Source organism: Athene noctua, chromosome 11 (assembly GCF_965140245.1).
Source record: "Athene noctua chromosome 11, bAthNoc1.hap1.1, whole genome shotgun sequence".
Taxonomy (NCBI): domain Eukaryota; kingdom Metazoa; phylum Chordata; class Aves; order Strigiformes; family Strigidae; genus Athene; species Athene noctua.
In genome coordinates, this window is record NC_134047.1 from 8,143,523 (window position 1) to 8,162,821 (window position 19,299).

The 19,299-nt window shown below is 36.8% G+C and overlaps 1 protein-coding gene across 4 annotated transcripts in view; it reads right to left on the reverse strand.

Annotated features, from left to right (window-relative positions):
* The window catches only part of TENM1 (teneurin transmembrane protein 1), a 346,951-nt gene that overhangs the window by 214,520 nt on the left and 113,132 nt on the right, over positions 1 to 19,299 (reverse strand). For 3 of the 4 annotated variants that reach the window (XM_074915501.1, XM_074915502.1, XM_074915500.1), the window contains exon 3: positions 9,050 to 9,310. The exons of the other annotated variant lie outside the window; for it this stretch is intronic. In XM_074915501.1, coding sequence (XP_074771602.1) covers positions 9,050 to 9,310 — 261 coding nt within the window. The remainder of the gene's footprint in view (positions 1 to 9,049; positions 9,311 to 19,299) is intronic. 4 annotated transcript variants of the gene reach the window in all.

Below are 19,299 nucleotides of genomic sequence, written 5' to 3' on the forward strand. Positions count from 1 at the left end.
ATTTCTCTTGACTTGCCTGTAGTTAAAATACTGATGCTTTTTCCTCTTTCAGTTCCAGTGCGCCATTCTGTCTTGATTACATTTCTAACGATGTCAGAGAAGATATAAAATCCCTCTAATGTACAAATCTGATGAGGTGGGGAGGGAGGAGAGCTATGAACCATAACAAATACTATATACAGTTTATAAGTACTGTTAACATTTGTCCCTTGGGTTTCTTAAATGCTCTTGGTAGCTTTTATCAACATTGCTAGCAACAGAGCTGAACAATCCTGACCTGATGTCCTAAGCCATCCTCACTTCCAAGCATTTCCTCCCACATAAAAATCTTCTAGGAAGTGTTTTTTCACGGAATAAAAGAACCTCCAGATCGCTGACTTGCCCAGCTCCTTTTCTGGATAACACCCAAAGCAAAGGCACATAGTTAGTTTACAACATTTGGTTTCTGTTGCCCGAAGGGCTGCTCTGTACCACCAATACAACTCATGGCAAGCAACGTATGATCAGATGCTGACACGTGCTGCTCAATTGAAAGTCAGTGTTGTGAAGCACTGTATAAAATCTACATTGCAAATCATCTAGAGTAGAAACTTAAGATAAAGAAACAACACTGGCAATATAATTAGTCATCAGAATATGTGAATCTAATTAAAATATTACTCAAAAACATCTGCTAGGGAGAGGAAGCAGCCTGTAGGAATTATTCAGTGCTCCTAGACCCATATTTTAGAAGAGCTAATTATACACAATTCCTCTTATGTTCATGTTACAAAATATAAAGTCAGAGTGTAGAGCTAGGTATGATTAAAGAAAACAAAATTACTAACTAAAAGACTGAATTTCGCTTCATAAGACCTGTATGTGAAAGCAAGTTGAAACAAGAAGTATTCAAATCTGTATTATTCTGTACAAATTACCTGTAATTCTATATACAACCTTCCATTCTTATCTTATTTTCTATTGCAGAAATAAGAAACAGTCTAATATGATTGGTTTAAGTTTCACTTTTAGAAGACTATGAAGGCTGCAGCCATGGGAAGCGGCAACTTTCTCCATTTTCTGTTTCTTCTAGATGATCTGACCAAAGCTATTTGCTACTATCAACACCTCCCATTTGTACGATGAGGATATGCTAATATTATAACCACATCAATTTGTAACTCCGAATAATACAGATTTTTGCTGATCTTCATCTTACTCATAAGCCCAAGAGGAAATGAAATACTAACAAATTTGAAAGTGGAAGATAAGACTCTCCCATGTAATTTAATACACAATGAATTAAATGGGTAAAAATTGAAAAAAAAAGAAAGAAAAAAGGCTGAAGAGGAAGAATGAGCAATCTTTTGTCATCCATGGTAGGACGACAATAAATTCTTAGAAGATCTGATACTGTCAAGAAGAAATGATATTTAGATTAAACCTTGCTAGACCCTAAAAGGATAATTTGTCAGTATTTTCCACTTTTCTACCAATCCTGTACTCATTTGCTAGATCCCTTCTTTTTATCTCACTTACAGTATTACAGTTTGGAATAGCTGACAAGCACTTTGCTAGGGGGAAGGAAAAAGCTCTTAGATATCTTTGTATTTAAAACCATAATGGCTGAGGGTATAAGGAACCAAAGAAGAGTAATTTGAACTTAGTTATCCAGTAGGCTTAACGATAATCTTCTATGACCAGAGTTCACAAGTTTTCACAAATAATATTATCCTTATTTGCACTAATGATGTTCCACAAGCAGCTTTCAGCAGAAGATACCAAACTTCGATGAAAAACAGTTTCCAACTATGAGGAACACTTACATTTTAAGGTATATCAGTGAGAATTGCTTATTTTTCAAAATAAGTATTAAACTAAAGCAGCATTAAACTAAAATAAATAATTTATGCCAAAGGATATACATATAAAATATGTCTGTAGGTTGTTTCTGTAAAATAGATTTCTGATCTTCTAATAAATTTTAAATTTTAACCAAAAAAGATGAGAAATAAAACATATTATAAACTTAATAATAAAACAATATAAATAAAACATCAGGGTAGACACGTTGATTGTTTAGAATGGAACTGTTTCCAGCAATACACAAGTCTAGAGATGCTCTCATGCAGAATTCATGATAAATGTTAAACAACAGAAAAAGTATTTTGTTCAGCGTCCCCCTAGTCTCACAACAATTGCTGAAATGAAGAGTGAGATAATCCTCATGCTTTTACACTGCAGCACTGTGATGGAAGGCAGGTGCTTTACTGCCTATCCCATCTCATCTTTCCCCCCTGTGGCAGCCTAGATAAACTCACTTCCCAAGAATTGCAGCAGCACTGCAACATCCTTTTGCACTGTAAAATATTTGTGGAAATACTTTTCCTGCATGCTCATTTCCACCTGAGAAAGTCAAAAGGATTTAAAAGAAAGAAGGAGCAATAATTTATATTAGTACAGGCTCCTTAAGCCCCATCCACCATCGTTTCTGCATAACACAGGGGAGGAAAGCCAAGTGATATTTTTGAGCTCTAATGCCAAGTTACTCATTTCTGGGATAAAAATTAGACCTGACTGTTCTCCTTAAGCTTCCCTCCCTTCCCTCCTTTAGCTACCCATGAAAGAAAACAAAATTGCAGGGCTAAAAATATTATACAACCTTGTGCAAATACACAGATACTTTTTTCTATGCTGTAGGCAAAGATCATTTAGATTACGGAATAAAAAAAAATATTTCTGCTATGTTCTAAGTAATGTTTCATTATCTTTAATGTATCATATTAAATACTGTTTGATATTTGTCTTTAAATTAGTGTTCACTGTGCTTAAAAGAGAAAAGGACTTTGTTAACATTATGTAATATACCATATGAAAACTGTAAAGATGAAAATAGCAGATATGCAGATGCAATGACCCTGTCAGTCAGAAAAAGTAATGAAGACAGTAATTTTAAAAGGCAGCACCTTCCCCACAATACCGACAAACAACTCTTCATTAGCTGAATTTCCATATCTGAGCCATTTCATAAACTGCATAAATACTAGGGGCACAAATGCAAGACTTCAATCATATCACAACTGAGGTGATGTTACAGTGCTTACAGAAGCATCTCACACTTAACCAAAGCAATTCAGATTACTTACAATGCTTCGAGACAGTAACATTTGCAAAGGAACCACTCTGAGGTCAACAAAAGCATGTTACACTGTTAACAAGTCCGGCAGAGCAGTTACAATGTCAATATATACCAGTGCTCCCCAAAAGGCACTGCTACGATGCTGCAGATCCATGCGCTCCGTCTGACACTGAGGAGGCTTCTTTGAAACAACAGCAGAAGCAACCAACATAAATACCATATAAACACTGAAAGAGAAAAAAAAAAAACCACAACAGAAGCAAAAGAACTCTTTTATTAAGTGAAGATTAGCGGCCTTTTCTGTCAAATATCTGAGAGTATATATCAAATATCAGACAAGCTATAGTAAAGAAGTTGAAGGAATTTCACCATGTGGGCTTTGCATTTTGTTTAAGTGATGAAGTTGCCTTCATCTATTAGGTGACTAAAACCATCCAGCAGACAGGAGTGTACAAACATGAATATAATCCATGCCACAATAAAAAGTCAAAAGTAAGGCACACTAGGAATGAAAAGTATTAAATGGAACAGATGGAATGGGATTTAGACTAATGTTTACCTTTACATTTTCAAGGCTACTTACACATATTTGAACTAACTGCTCTACCTGCAAATTAGTAACTCAATTTTTTAACTGCACCACTGTAAATAAAGAGTGACAGAACAGTAGCTAATGGAAATACTTCAGATATAGCCACCATTATTACAAACACAATCCTGCACAGAGAGTCAGTCACATGCATACTTCTTCTCAAAGCATGTATCCTTATTATAATGTAGCTGTAATTTCCTGGAGAAATGAGAAAGCCAGAGATCAGCTTAATGCCTCGCTTGTTTACAAAATAACAGTAAATAACAGCAACATTAATCCCAGTGCTCTCACTTTCTTGCATTAAATACAAGACTTTTATGAAGAGTCAAATTCAAGTCTAATTTAAACAGGTGTAAATTCACAGTAGGTCCACTGACACACAACATAAATTAAATCAGAACCTTATCCTTAACTAAATCCTCCCCATGTTTGAGTAACTACTGTATTCACAGAGCTGTGTTTCTCATACAGCATCAACAATTCCAGTATTTCTTTTACCAGTTACGCATCTTTATCCCTTTAACAGATACTGTTAAAGTACTGAATCTGAAGTGCAAAGAGCTGAGGTGACTTGCCCGAAAAATACCCATCGGCCCAGACATCGAAGTGAAAAAACCCGCGAGATTTAGGGAAAGTCAAAAGCTCTGTTAAATGGACCACTGCTCCCAGGGTATAAAACCAATACTTGGGTGAACTACACAAGATTAATCTTACATGTTTCTATGTCATTAAATTCATCTTTGATCTGTAACCTACTAATTTATCTACTACATTTACTTATTAATATATGGCTAATATTACTCTAATTTGCAGTCTGCCATTTAAAATTATTGATATTATTTAAATTATTGTTCCAAATAGAATCTGATCCTATATACTGATGTTAAAAAAGAAGTTTCCCAACAATTTCTGTGGGAAAAAGTAAACAACTACATTTTTTCATAGCTGTTTTTTTCTTTTCCCTCTTGCCTTGTTTTTAAAAAGACAAATATGTTATTAGAAAAACTCCCTTGGCCAGATCACAAGCACTCTAAAACTATATCCTATGACCAGTCTAGTGGTATTTCAGCCTGTACTAACACCCTAATTTCTCGTCTACAAATCCCAAAGAAACCGTTGTGAACTATAGCCAATGCCTAGTTGTCATAAAATAATGCAGCCAAAGGAACGGATCATGAATCCGGCTCCAAGACTGAGTGTGCATTTCACAGTGCACTCATCCAGTACTGGGTATCCTGTACTCTGCTATTGGTTCTCACTACTTAGTAGAGCAAGAGTGACTAATTGCATAAAAACATCTAAGTACATGACAGGAGTAAGCCAAACAAGTCAGCCTTTAAAGTACTTTAAAACAAGCTGACAACCTTAAACAGGTTAAAAATTGTGTTACTGTAGGAATGACTCTAGTTTCGTACTAGCTCTCAGCTGAGATGTAACACATAAAAGTAAGAGTTGATGGTTGTGCAAACAAGTCAAATGTGGCTCAAAAATGGCTTACAGCACGGCATGAATGCACTGGAGGTAAAACTCATCATAGCTGCATAGACATCCTGCAAAGCAAAACTTAAGAACTCCATGAGCAGTTTAATGGGGAAGAGTATATGGATATAAAATGCCTTGTAGTCTCCTTTTATAGTACACTAGCTAGTGCGGGATGCAGATCCATGTCACATTGTGTAGTTTTAGATATAGATCTGAAGACTGCCCTTTCTGTAGAGCAGGGTTGTATTGTCTCCTGGACTTTACTCCAGAAAAATAAAGAAATAAATAAATTTGCCAGCTCAGTAATCTCGTAGACCAAACCACTGAACTCAGTACTCTGATGTGGTGCAATGACAGATACCATTGTTTCAGTAAGTTGAGGGTAAATTCAGTCTTCTTCAATGGAATAAAGTAACTAGATACTGTTATTTTGTAGCATTTTTGTCTGAAATTTACATTCACATAGTGTAGAGTAACACTGTTCATGTTTAAATAGAGCTATTTATACTATACCAGCGATAAGCAATGATCCCCAAGAAATTGGTCATTCATTACTTGCAGTTAATATGTATTTTGTTTAGCCTCAGGCAAAGCCGAAGGCAGTTTGTGCACTAATAAGCTATTATTAGCTGCCATTAACATTGACAACGCTAATTTAAAGGGGAATGTTGGTGTTTCATACAATCTGTTCAGTGCTGCCAAAACAACCGGAGTATGTTTAAGCGGTGATTATGACAGAGTTGGTGCATCTATGAAGGAAAATAATCCTCAAATAAATTCTCAAACTGGGCTACTCGGAATACGTAATGAAGTATATATCCTGTGTCAGGGAACCTCCTGCTAGAGCCTTCGATGACTATGAAAAATTCAAGGAATATCTGAACAGAATAAAATTTGCCAAAGTATATTTCCTTCAGATCAGCGTAAAGCAAAAAAGTCCTAAAAGCAGGTCTACCAGAGTCCACACACGTAGTTGTCCCAATGTTACCACAAAAAAGCTATTCTGCATTTGGAGCAGAATTGTGCTCATAAAGAAAAGAAGATAAACCCAACAACAAAAACGAACTGACCTTTTCAAAAGACAGACAATAACAACCATTAGTTTTCTTAAACAATGCAACAACTGTATCTTCCTCATTAATTTTACTCCAGTTACAAATAGCTGTGTTCACATGCCATGTGGTCAGTCCTTGGAAAGCCAGAATTTCTAAATGTCTATTTATACAGCAATTAGACAGTATCATGGAAACTAGAATTTCATGAACTTGCAGCAACTGATCTTATGCGCTCACCCATTTTCACACCACAGAAGTTACTGGTTGGCACAAAGAAAGTTGACTTCTATGGCAGGAACTGACATGGATCAGTGCAACACTTGTGGCTATCCAATAAAGCCCTTGGCACAAATGACTGCACAGAAACAGAAAGATTTGCCATCTATTACTTCATTTAAGTAGAGATTTATGAACTTCTGTTTTCAAAGAGTGCTTTGTTACAGAATGCCAACCCAGATGGAAAACAGGCTGCTCTCTGGATCAGAAATCTTGATTGTGAACGTACCTAGGAAGTACTAGATAATATAAATGAATATAGCTTGAACATCATTGTCTTCAAATTTATCCACATTAACTTTCAAGACTGTAGTTATTATAATGATTCAATGCCACAGGAAGAACTGATATCTGCTCTGTTGACCCTGCCTGGAGACAACTAAAGAGTTCAAATGAGCTTGTGCTCTCAGTTTCTCTCTCTTCCAATTTACTCTTGCCCTCACTTTCCTCTCCCAACTACTTACTCAAAATTTGAATTCAAGTACCTAAAACACAAATCCCTGATTAACAATTTGTTACCAAGTTTAAAAAGAACCACATAGTAAAGCCACATGCTAAAGGACTGCCCTGTTCTATTCTAGTCCATGTAGAAAATGAGTTTAAATTGACTAAAATCATTCTCTGAGACAAACATTTAGAAGAAACCACTCTATTCTTTGTTGGTGAAACAGAATGATTATGTGTTCCTATCCTGACGACACTTAACCCATAGTTTTCACAATGTTGGACAATGAAAATAACAAAAGCATTTCCTTTACTACCTACAATAATTTGTATCTGTACCAAGATTACTTATTTAGTGCAACTTGTATGGCTAGCAAAAGACCATGAATACCCAGCTGCACCATGCACTCCAGACTGAAAAACGTAACTTAGTTATACGATTTATCTGCTTTTAAAACATTGGCTTCCCAGCACCTTAAAACATAAATGACCACGTGTTTTTCTTAGTCTGAATGGTACAAGTATGCACATGCATTTCTCAGGTAGCATGCCCTTTAAACCATTTCATAGTTAAGTGCCAACCATTTCCAGGCAGACCAATTCAATTCCTTCAGCCACCATCTAGAACAAAGTGTCTTAGGAAAACACGCAAAAACCACCAACCACCCAAACAAAAAACCCCTCTGCAACAACATCTACAGAGGCTGGATCCCACACAGAAGGTGGCAGAAGCAGAAAGCTAGAAGGCAGGTATCCACTGATCATTGTACAAATGGAGTGACATCTGAAAATTCACTGATTCTAGCAACACGATACAATGTGATAGTGCAGAACGCTTAATCCTCAAAGGAGTATTTAATTAAAAATGAGCTGTGCACTAAAACCTTTTTTTTTTTTTTTTAAAAAAAAAAACCAACTCATGCAGATAATCTCATGTCTTTGAACCTATATTGGCCGTTATTATTGGTACTGACAAACATGCAGATGAAATTATAATTAAATTACCAGCTTAATATTTGACAAATTCAAAACACATAACTACAGAAATGACATTCATGACTGAACTCTTTCATCTTATGACTAGAGATCTACTAAAATGTATCACTGTCAACACTAAAGTGTCAATCTGCCACTTTCACTGGTTCCCCTATCTCTTACCCAGTTAAACATACATATTTAACTACATTCAGACCTGTCATAACAGGTAGCTATTAAACAAAGAAATTAAAATATGAGGCAAGCTTGCTGATCTTAAGCATGATAAATTTGTTTACTTACTATACTCTTTAAGGAAACATTTAGAGCAGATTTTCATCAATTTTGATGCAGAGATAAAAAATTATTAATTCCCCCCGTGTTAAACAGACATCTTCCCTTCTGTGATACATTAAACCGTAAGAAAAACAAATAAGTAAAAAGATACTGAAATACAACAAATACTTAAAAAAACCCAACCCAACCAACCCACCACCACCACCACCACCACCCCACCCCCCCCCCGAACCTAACCCAGAAACCTGCTCTCCATATGCAGAGAAATACAGAATTGAGATATGAGCAAGACCTGTTCAAACTGTCCTACTGGTAAGGCATGTCCTTAAGGTGTAGCCTGAAATTACATGTAAATAGAGCATTTAGGATTCCAGGTTGTCTTTCTGAAGTCACCTGGCTGTTGAGTCCTAAAGCTATACACAGAGGCCAGCATGTGCAGGATTAATTCTACACAAAATGTGATATAAATGTGCATATGTAGATTTATTTTAGGATCTAATTCATAGGCCACTAAACTGAAATGGTAAATGTCCTATACCATAAAAATGGAGAATGTAGGAAAGTAATTGGTCTCTACAAGAATGACATTTTAACAAAACCAGTTTCAATTCTTATTTTCCATCTATACTACGAATACAATACACATACCAAACAACCCTTTCATTTTCAATGTAATATAGAGACCTAAGAAGGAAGGGGAGAAAAGAAAGAAAATAGAAAAAAAAAAAAAGAAAAAAAAAAAAAGAGAAGAATGAAGTTTCACATAAATTGTTACTTCTATTCAGTACATTATATGCATTTCTTTATTACCATTCTCCCCATCAGACTTCCTTTCATGGTCAGTGTCAGTGAGGGACAATGCTGAGTTTGCCCGGCTTGACAAACAGGAGCTGTGTTCCGATTTCATCCCCCTCATCCACATCCTCAGGGCATGATCCGGGGACGCACCACCTTCTGTTTCAGTATCCACATCTGAGCCCACCTCTAGTGGGTAACTGTGCTCAGCTACACCGTGTATATCTGTTTGATAGCCAGAGCACAGAATATGAGGAGTCTCACAGAATTCCATGTCTGGAAAAAAACAAAAGTTCAGAAAAAAATTTAGAAAGGAAAAGTAATATACCCTTGGTTTTATTTTGGAGAATCTGTTTGGAGAATTAACATTGTTAATATTATTAGAAGACTGTTTTGGTCAGTGACTTACTCTGCTATCTAATCTACTATAACTATAGTACAACTAAAAGAGCGCAACTCTGTAAAATATGTAATGCTGCACTGTAAATGTGCATTTTAGGTTATTATAGCTCAAATACGTGCACACACCCATGCGCTGACAGTAGTACATCAATTTACAACTGAAGTGAGTATGTACAAATACAGGTAGTTTCTTGGTTTTTGCCAGAAAGGCAACAGCACTAAAATTAATCTCAATGTTTCTATCATAGGGAAAGCGTAGCAAATTTGCAAATAGGGAATTTACAAAATAACATTTGAAATATCTGGTTAATCACAGAAGACAAAGAAAGGGTACTTACCATTGTCTTGCTCTTTGAGAGTGCTGTCCTTGCATATTCACACCAGTGGGTTTTGGTTCTCCAGTGCTGGTGACCTACAGGAACCTCCTGGAAGAGCAGTGACTACTAGGACTGTACAAGTGCCATCTCATGACTCCAAGCAATCAGAGATTTTAAAGAGTTGTACAGTGCTCAATACTTCAGTTATTCTTACTAAACACCACAGCTGTAGAGCAGTAGAAATCCGAAGACAAACAGAAGGTGGACAGGACCCATAATGTGAATATGCAGAGGAAACATTCTCGAAGAACGACAGGTAAGTAACACACATCAGCAAATTACAACTTCCCTTTGAGGTAGCCTCTGCATATTCTCACTTGTGAGAATCCAATTACAAATACAACTCCCAGAGAGTAAGACAAGGAGTTCTAATTAAATAAGGATTACAGAACTGCACTCCCTAATTGAACATCAGACCTGGGATGCCATCTTGAGAGACTAAATACAATATCAAACATGCATACAGTATCCTTTCAATTTCTAGAAAAAAACATTAGAGACAAGAGTCACTGATAGAGACTGAGAATAAATACTCTCTTCTATTGTCATCTTAACTAAAGCTTTAGTTTGCTAAACTAATCCACTTACCAGCCAGTGAGAGGAATAGTTTTTATTTTAAGCACACTCTCTGAAATAACAAAAAGCCCTGGTATGTTCTTGAAGGTATTGACCAAAACCTACCAAAAAACTGCTAAGCTAGTATGTGCTTAGGTGGCTCAATTTTTAAGTCATCTATCTCTGTATATCTTTTCTTTGCCATCAAAACATTCCCGAAGGTCTCCATTGTAGTGACAGCCTGCATGGGCTGGCTTTCAGTTCAGGGAATGGCAACTTCTTTTCTAGAGGGCAGGGGAAGGTGGGCAGCAAACAGGAAAAAGTGGCCACAGCCTCATTTTCCTATGCAAGAGTCCTGGAAGGTCACCCTCTCTCCCTGGTGTTGTCACTGCACTGGCTGGCCCACCCTGGCAGCACCAGCCACAGGAGCAGCAAGCAAGACAGCTGTGGGGCCTCTCCAGTGCACTCCACCACCACTCTGATCTCTTCCCCTTGGTCACAGGAGGTCTTGGTCTCAACCCTACACTTGAGAAGCTGCAACATATTCCACCTTTACTAGTTCTGTTCTCAAATGTCTCTCAAATGCCTTGAGGCTGACTGAGGTTTGGTGGAGATGGCTCAGAGAAAATAGCCAAGATGCTGGGAAGCAGCTAAGTAGTTTCTGCAGTAAAGGGAATATTTGACATTTAAACTTTATCTACCATTACAATGCAGTGTTCTTCATGCTCTCTGGGGCCTGTTTAAAACTGGCACTTTGTTGATTGGTAGAAGGAAGGAGGAAAAGTACTTCAAGGCAGTGCTTGTGGACACAGATGGAAGCTGAGACTGGAGGCTACCGGTTCTCAGTCCTACACAGATGCTTGCAAGAGATACTTTGAAACCTACAGGACCCTCTGGAAAAAGCTCTTCTTCCTCTGTGGCTATAGTGGTAAAGACAAAACATTTAGTCTTCAGAAAAGTTCTGGTTTTCTGAGGTTTTTCAAAGCTCATGGGGCATGGGAGACACAGAGGCAATCTCACAGAAAGTTACTGGATATAACTAAGTACAGTGTTGCTCATACAATGCTCTACTTTTATGCATTGTTTTAATTATGTATTATATACCTAACAAACAAGCTCCACTTGGTTTAATCAGACAGCATGGACCAGATCTTTGGGTGACATGAAGAGTGCAGATACTGATGTTGGACACAGAACAGTCACTGCTGCATTATACTCCTTCCTTTTACTTTCTTTGTGAAAGCACTAAATTAATAAAATCACCTTTATAGAAATTACAGTTCCAAATGATGCACATCAATTCTTATTTTTTTTCTTACCAAATTCAAAAAGGATTTGTACAGAAACCAAGAATTAAAAAGCCAACAACAGTCCTACATTACTAACCCAGAGCCAGTGAAATAGAGACTGAATCATATATGCAGGTTGATTCCACTCCAGCCTGAAAGGACTACCTTGTGCATTTAAACTGAGGTTGTGGATGCCACTATTTCACCAAACATTTTTCAGTAACAAAGAGGTGAGTCAATGCTTTCTTGTGAAACAGCTGACTTGAAGTTCTGCTTAATTGAGCTGAGCTACTATAAAAAAGTGACAGGAGCTTCCCTCTATGTACTGCACCTGTGCTCTGAAAGAAAGGCCAAAATCTTGCTGGCGAGGAGCTCAGAACTTGTAATGAGCTAGCTAGTCACATGCAGGGGTACAGTCCAGATTGTCCACTCCATCAAAAATTTATGATGCTTAACACATGCTTTAGCAGATGACACGAAAAAGAAGAATTAATGTATATCGCCATTAAAGAAGTATATTATCAACAAAAATTAAGATTTAGCTACTAAACCATACAAAATTAAAGTAAGTCAGGCTTATACATTTGGACAGTTGTGTTTAAAGACACTAGCAAGTCTTTAAAGTGCTTCTGATAAGCACTAATGAGAAGGTACTTCCAAAGGGGGACAGTTTACTGATGTACATCAAGAACAATTTAGATTGAAAACCACACTTAACTCTTTCCTCATGAAATAAGAGAGCTAACAGGGTTAATTTTGACTGAGGCTCCCACTGCAGAAATAACCTACAATGAACCTGCCCCATCATATTATTTTTTTTTTTTTAATTCTCTCAAAAAGCAGCATTATTCTCAGTTTTCTTAAGTTAGATTTCTGTAAAGTACTACAGTAACACAGGGTTCTTAGAGTACTTCTCTGTCAACTAAATTACACCTTGTCATTTCAAGAAGCATCTTCTGAACGTCCTTCTCCTTCAAAGCAGATTTCTACTTATTTTTACCAGCTGAGGAACTTCCTTGTAATTAAAAATCTTCTCATAACTTCATGAGCCATGTCAGCTGAGGCCAGGTCCTCAGGGAGCAAGGATGCAGGCACTTCTCTACACGGATGTCCACTCCAGGCAGATGTCTGTCACTAGCAGCCTGCAGCCCACATCCTCCCTGTTTGCAATTGCATATGCCAAGGGGAAAATTCTTCCCAGTAAATCTCACAAATGCTAATTAGATTACACATGTTTAAGAAGCACAGAATTTACCCTTCAGTCTATGTATTAATCCAAAATGTAGCATATTCAATAACTTTGCTAACTTTTTTTGAGGGAGCAAAAGAAAGTGACTTTTTTATACTAAAACTCATATTCAGCTGAAGTCTAACACAATATATTTCCTTAATAGTCTATTTCTCAAGTATACAAGCCTTTGTAGTATTTTAACTCCCACGGGATGCATTTTCTGAAAAGCACTTAGAATGCCAAAAGTAGCTGCTTTTAGTCTGCATATCTAACCTTGCTACCTAAAATACTACATATTTCCACAAGGAGATAAAGTTCAAGTGGATTTATGATAGATTTAGTCTTACCAAAAAGACAGTCACAAGAAAGATGAGGGAACATTGACATGAAATTCAAGTTTTTGTATGAACTGTGGACAAGGGAAAAAAAGGTTGCAGTTATGAATGTATATAGAAGATCACAATAGGTTTTTCACCTCTGGAGCCTTGTGGAGCCTATTGTAACACAACTGTTAAAAATATAAGTATTTTATCCCTCACTGGTTTTATTTTATTTTTACAAAAATAATGTATAAAGAAATGTAAAATATATAATGATCAAGAAAAGGAAAGAAGACTCTGTGTGTTAAATAAATCAGCAATTCAATTAACAGATCCCTTCCTTTCTACCTTTGAGTAACTTAATTTTGCTGAAAAAAAGTCTTCAGAGGTGAGCAGTTAGAGAAGTTTAACCCCACTGTCCAAGAGTGCCTTTGGTTTTTAAGGTGCTGATGTTAATATGAGAATTGGCAGCTGAACAGGTAGCCAGCTCTAACACTGCTCCAACTTTGTTCACCAACAGAGAGATACTGAAAACTACAGACACACTCACCAAGTATTTATTTACTACAGCATCAATTTAGTCACCAGTATAGTTAACAACTTTACAATTACAGTTTTCAAGTGTATACAAAGCATTTATCCAAAGCATTTATCCCAGCGCATCTTCAGGACTATTTCATTGTCCTTTGTGTGCCAGCTACTCTTTCTGCAACTCCAGTTCTTCCAGCACAAGCAAAAACCAAAAATTACCCAACTGAAAGACCATGGGGGTCCTGCTCTTCAACTTACTATTTCTGCAAACTTAGTGGACTTGCAGGACTTGTGGAATTTCCACACTGTTGCTATTTTCCAAGAATTTTGCTACTTTCAAACAACTAATTGGGAGAGTAAATAAATATTTATTTCAATAAATATTTAAAATAAGAAGAAGACTGTCCAAACAACGTAGATAAAAGAGAATCACAAAACTAGTGTATAAACAGAGATGAGCATAAAGAACCTTCCTTTCAAATTTTCCTATTCCCTTACGGAAAATTGTTATTTTGCATTAATAAGAGAATGACAAATAATACTTATTTAAATTACTTAATCGACCTATCTGTTCAAATAGAGAAAGAGCTTACAGAAAAATGTAAATTATTTATAAACTGGAATAGTTTGACAAGTTGCTATTATGTGCCTTTTATGAACCCTATCATATAATTAAGCAATTCTGACTTACATACTTTAAAAGTCTCTTTAAATATCATAGATTCACATTTTTTTATCCTTTTTTGTCTGAAGTGGTTCTTAGTCTGAGGATGCTCCCCACTCAAACACACACAAAATCAATTCTCTGGATGAAAATGTACAAATTGCTCTACCTCTGCAGTTGTAAAACTATAAAGCCTAAGTAGCTCAAAGGCAAGGAGAAAATATCAATATCTTAGAAGATTAAATCCACAGTACTTATTTTGGGTCAGTCTCCTTCCTCTTTCACACTGGGAATATCAGATTCTGGGGTGAAGGTCTGATGGAAAGATCCTGAACCATAATGGTAGGAATTCCAGAAAGGCAAAAAATATACATTAACATGTGTCACATTTATATTAGCTACCAAGTTGGTGCCTGAAGAAGTGATAACGGAAAAGGGGAAAATACATCCCAAACTCACAGTTTTGAGGTTGGTCTAGGGTTTGGGATTTTCTAGTGTTACACTGTGCATCATTTCTGTATGTTTTTTCACAATCTGAATTTATGCCAATGTTTTAATCAGCAAGTGTATTGTATGTGACTCAAAATGAGAAGGCAGACCAGCTACTCATGGCATATAAGACTGGGAGAGAGAGGAGAAGGGAGGGAAGAAGGGAGGAAGTGTAAATCAAACGGGGAAAGTGAAGTTCACATTCATTTTTGGAAGCAATACATATGCACCCTCCTAAATGAGAAATTTTGAGGGCTATTGAACACTCTGCTAAATTCAGTATGTTCAATGGCCCTTAAAATTTCTCATTTCTCACCTGAGGACCATGGTTTACTGGCTGTACATTGGACTTGAGAATTAAATGGGCAGAGATCTTAAGCTACTTCATAAAGCCGTTCGTGTAACATAACCCGATAGATAACTTTGTGAATGAATGTCTTTGTGTGTTCACATTTTATTTAGTCAAAGATCTTACTCGTTTCCATGTTTAGAACATGTCACATCTTTCCTAGGACAATATAATCCAAAGACATTAAGCTTCAGTAACCATTCATACAAATATTATTGAGGAAGAAGTCAAAATATCAATTAATTTTCAGAAGCACATTACACTGACTATTAATTTGCTTTCGAAGTCTCATGTTTATCACCAATTACACTACTACCACAGCCAAAAACAGAGTCTCAGTTGCATTTAATTTTAAAAAAATCAATATACCTATTACATATAAATAATACACACATAAAATATACCATTTAAGTTTTTATACTTACATATAAAATGCACTGTACTGTACACATTTTCTTTTACTGTTATTTCAACTTTTCCCTACATTCCCTTATCTTTGTAGTTTTCTTATACTAATCTCCAGTTAGCACCAGAGATGCTAGAAAGTTAAAAATAACTAATAACAAATAAAGGAGGAATAAAAGAGGAATCAGAGTCTGCTATAACACTAAGGAGTTTCATGAAATTTGCAGATTAGGCATCTAAGGGATTAGGAAAGGAGGCTGCATTTTCAGCAAAGTCTTTGGCTTGTGAAATGTATGAGAAATAAAGAAACTCTTTATTCCTCAGGTCATTCCCCAGAGGAACCAGAGGATGAGGTTCCAACCCATGCCTCATGACAAATATCTTTCTAGTGTCTTCTTCAGACTAATTCTTCCAACTTAAAGAAAGAGGGAAGAAGCAGACTGAACCTATTTTTAAAAATGCTTCCAGACATTAATTTTGATTTTTACTACTATTAAAATCAACATGAATAAGGAAATGTAATTCTCAAATTCTGCATGGAAATCATCCTGATCCTATGAGAACACAGACAAACTTTTTCTCTCCCCAGCAGTGGAATATTCTTTTTGTAGATCACCAGAAATGTGAAGAGATTTTGTTTTTCAAGAGTAATTAGCAAGATGACAGAGAGAAGGCTTTTGGAGCTACAATGTGGATGCAGTGGGTCTCAGTTTAATTTAGGAAGAAACAAATTTAGAAAGAAACATTGTCATTATCAGATTGACTAGGAATTTAATCCTTCAAATACATCTTAAGTATTGCTGGCTATAGCCTTTCCGATTCCTGAAGTGCGTCTTTATGAGGGAAAGTACTTCCATTTACAAGATTCTGTTAAAGAGAAATTTCTATTGCAGGTACTCAAAAATATATCTCCTTTAATGAATTTTAGAGTTATAAAACCATAGCAAATGCCAGGAGTTAGCATTTAACCTAAATTTCTGATAAAGGAAACCTACTTAATCTCAAATAATGACCACACTAACTCTACCTGATTAAAGACAAGAGGACAAAAAATATAATCTAATTATCACATATGAGAGATAACTTCAGTATCATTTGTGATGATAAATGAAGTTCTTCTAATGCTACAAATGAAGTAGTTTGGAAAAGCTTGTCCTACAACACCTCCAATTACAATTTCATTCTCTATATGCAAAAATCTACTGAGAAATGAATATTTTAAAGAAAAAGTATTTTCTGTTTTCAAAACTATTCTAAGAGAAAAACGCCACAATTTTCTTTCAAGAATTTTAAACGTTTCTCAGTTCTGAAATAATTTTGTTTCAAGTTTTGGCATTTGTGTATGTGTTTCAGGGAAGCAATAGATAATGGATCCTTTCTTCTTGTCAATAAATTTCCAAAAGTAAAGCTAGCCACAGCCTTCGCCCGTAGATTTTCTTAAGTTTTTTATTTGGGGGAAAAAAAAAAAAAAAAGGCAGAAAGAGAAGACTTTCACGAAAGACAGCAGAACTATGAATCAAATCAGCTAGAGCAGATGAACTAACTCTTCTCATTGAAAGAGTTTCATATGAACAAATATTCTTCCTCAAGATTAACCACAGGGTGTGAAACAGTGGGATATTGCTAGCTTTAGTCCAGTCAGTTTACAATTCTTAATGGGAAAAGTTAAGGTTGTGGTTCTAACCTGTTTCAAAGCCTGTATGACACTTAAGAGAAGAAAGATTGACAGGATTATTAAAAAGAGTATAAACTGTAAACTAAACATTCTTCAAAGTGAAATTACCCTCAGATTGTTGCTATATCCCTACAAACTTGAATTCAACTCAGAGGTGCTTTCTGGTAGTAATTTCTGAATGCAGTTACATTTAAAGCAAAATCACTTTTGTTAAAACATAGATTTTAGAGGTTTCATGACAAGCATCACTTTCTAATAGAACTTAAGATGGAAATATCAAATTAATTTCTACCAGCAGTTTTGATTCTGGTTTATAAAATATTTTTTAAACATACCTTTTGTTTCTAAAAATATTTCAATTGTTTCTCTTGTAGAATTCTGGTCAAAACATTGGACTTATGATACATAAGCATCAAAGTCTTTTTAAAATAAAAGTGCCAAGCAGGTATTTTTATAAATTTCACGGACTTAGTGTAGAAGACAACACATTTAAAAATCCAGAAGTCTAAAGTCTGATTTAATTTATGATCCTGTAAATCCAGAATTGAAGTCTATGAAGCCAGTGGGCTGGGTAAAGAAGGCAGCACTTAGGCTTCAGGTCAGTGTGACTGTCTCAGAGTAAGCACCTGGTAAGTGCATAGCTTTGTGATGATGGAAATACTTTTAGAAAGCTGCTATCAACAGAGATTTACCAGAAACTTTCTCCTGCAGTGATAGGATATTCAACAGACTTGATGTATTCAGACCACAGACTCTGCTCAAAAAGAATGATCACAAAGTAACTCAGCTCCTCACCCTAACTTTCACCAAAAACTACACAACTCTAATATAATGTCAAAATTGCTTAAGAGAACATCAAGGACACTACTACCCATTTTCCTTTGCAGTGACATGAATGGAGGGCAGAGAGCAAACGCAGGCAGGTTGGAGCAGAGGAAGGCAGTTTTTATCACCCTGTGCCAGCTGCAGTGAACGTTCAGTGATAAAGTTGCACTTGTTCACATTCCAGTTGATAAACTGTTAAAAATATTGAGAATTAGGAAAAAGTATTTGCAGTGGAGCAGGTCTAAGCACCTAGAGGCAAAATCCCTTAAAGGAAGGGATGTGTAAGGCAATCACCTTGCATGTTTACAGCACCAGAAGGAGAAAAGTGCCTCGTGCGCAAGAGCCACGCACCAGTCGCTGCTGTCACTGCGCTGCCATCACAGGAGCAAGGGCACCGGGAGCCACAGCCCCTCCTGGGGTGCGAGCTCCTGTGGGCTGCCCTCACAGGAGGCTCCTGCCCTCAGCTGGAGGCCCCTGCCCTCAGCTGGAGGCCCTGCAGCAGGGCCCCCCAGCCTGCAGCTCCCCCCCGGCAGCCTGTCAGAGCCAGGGCCCAGCCACCCTCCGGGCAGAGCGGGAGACATTCTGTTCGACTGGTTTTGTTTTGGTCGCAGGGGCTTTCCAACAAGGTTGTATGTGAACGGCAGTTCTACATTTTATTTCGCCTTCTGCAATTACTCTGTCATAGTAGCAAATTGCAGAAATGAATAAATAAGCCTTTACTTTTCTCTGAAACCTCCACAAGCATAAGGATTAGGGAAAAAAGTAACCATGACATTTGGGCAAATAGCATGTAGAAAAGGAGGGGGCTGCTTGCTCCATGTTCCACCACCCCCAGGCACATGGCTGGGCCTGGATGGAAAAAGGTGAAGCAGAAAGAAGAGATTCAATGCAAGCAATCGCCCCCCTCCAAACCAACAAACCTCAGACAGCATTAGCATATGTATTGTTTCTTTCATGTTGCAACACTGCTAGAAATCCAGAGCAGAAAATGGCTAACAGAAATCAAAAGAGAAAAAGCTGATAGTGACAGACAAAAGACAGCAGAAGCAAGAGTAAATATCTTTGTAAGTCTTGACAGATGTTCCTGGCTCTGGATGGTGAACTATTTGCTGTGATTTCTGAGAAGTCAGGAAGGGTAATGAACCAGAACAAG